The sequence below is a fragment of the Phalaenopsis equestris genome, unplaced genomic scaffold, assembly GCF_001263595.1.
Source record: "Phalaenopsis equestris unplaced genomic scaffold, ASM126359v1 Scaffold203301, whole genome shotgun sequence".
Lineage (NCBI taxonomy): Eukaryota > Viridiplantae > Streptophyta > Magnoliopsida > Asparagales > Orchidaceae > Phalaenopsis > Phalaenopsis equestris.
In genome coordinates this window covers 861-2,050 of record NW_018222936.1, presented here as the reverse complement: position 1 = coordinate 2,050, position 1,190 = coordinate 861, and the positions used below count along the sequence as shown (strand labels likewise).

At 33.2% G+C, this 1,190-nt stretch overlaps 1 protein-coding gene across 1 annotated transcript in view; it reads left to right on the top strand.

The window, feature by feature from the left end:
- LOC110036166 (peroxidase 31-like) overlaps positions 1 to 281 on the top strand; it is a gene marked incomplete at its 5' end in the record, with an annotated part of 1,175 nt that extends 894 nt beyond the window's left edge. Inside the window, one exon of the mRNA XM_020740551.1 lies at positions 19 to 281. Coding sequence (XP_020596210.1) covers positions 19 to 281 — 263 coding nt within the window. The remainder of the gene's footprint in view (positions 1 to 18) is intronic.
- Positions 282 to 1,190: the final 909 nt, after the last annotated feature.

The window sequence follows — 1,190 nt, the reverse complement described above, 5'->3', positions numbered from 1 at the left end:
TTTTTATCCACGATATAGTTACCCCCACCACCGGTATCGGTGTTCTCCGCCTCTTCTTCCACGACTGCTTCCTCTCCGGTTGCGACATTTCCACTCTCATTTCCTCCAACGCCTTCAACAAAGCTGAGCACGATGCTGAAATCAATCTTTACCTCCTCGGCGATGCGTTCGGCGCCATCGTCAGCAATAAAACTTCTCTGGAACTCCAATGCCTCGCCATCGTCTTCTGCGCCGACATTCTACTCCCTTACAACCATCTCCTTGCAGAGAGAGGGAAATGAAGATGCAATGAAGCTGGCGTCATGTTAATGTATATTTATTTATACTTCCAATGATTTTCATTTTCGGTTAGGCTTCTTAAATGATGGACAGTTTATAAAATTAAATTTAACATTGGTAACCATTTTATTCGTCCCCCCAACTCATTTAAAAGTTGAGACGACGAAGGAATAAATTATTTTTTTTGTCAATATAGTATAAGAGAGAATTCTAGAGTCAATCTTAAAGAAGTTGTGAGAAATAAGAAGTACAATTATTGTTTTCTAATTAGCTATTAATTTATATTTAATGTTTTCTCATTCCAATAAATTTTTAGATTTTTTCAAGAGAGATGATTAATAGTGGTATAGTCTCCTTTCAAAGTTCGATGATCAAAACAAACAATTATGCAATTGAAATGTCGAAAGAAAGACACTCCTTCAAACACACAATGACCGGGAGGATATGGAGAAAGATTATATTGAACAAAACAATACGTGAGCACACTTTTCAACACAAAAGAAGAGCTTAACAGACTTAAAAAAAGATAGATAAGAAAGCTCACTCTCTTCCTCACTCTCTTCTATCAATCTTTAGATGATAATAAAAAAAAAAAAATTCAAATATAACTTAGCAAAATAAACATGGGAGAAGTTCCATGAGTAACAAAAAATTAAAAAGATAGGACATCAAACATTAAAAAGCCAAATTGATGCTTTATTTGTGAAAAAAGGAAAATTTTGCTTTGAATATTCTTCAAGTCATCATCATTTTTAATCAAATAAAAAAATCATAAGAAATTAAAAGATATGACATCATAGACAAGATTTTTTAATCATTTGATCCAAGGTTTAATAGTATCACAACTCTTATCAAAGATGCTAAGCATCTACAAGCTATGATGATAGAAAAACGCTTGTGTTCAATTAAGA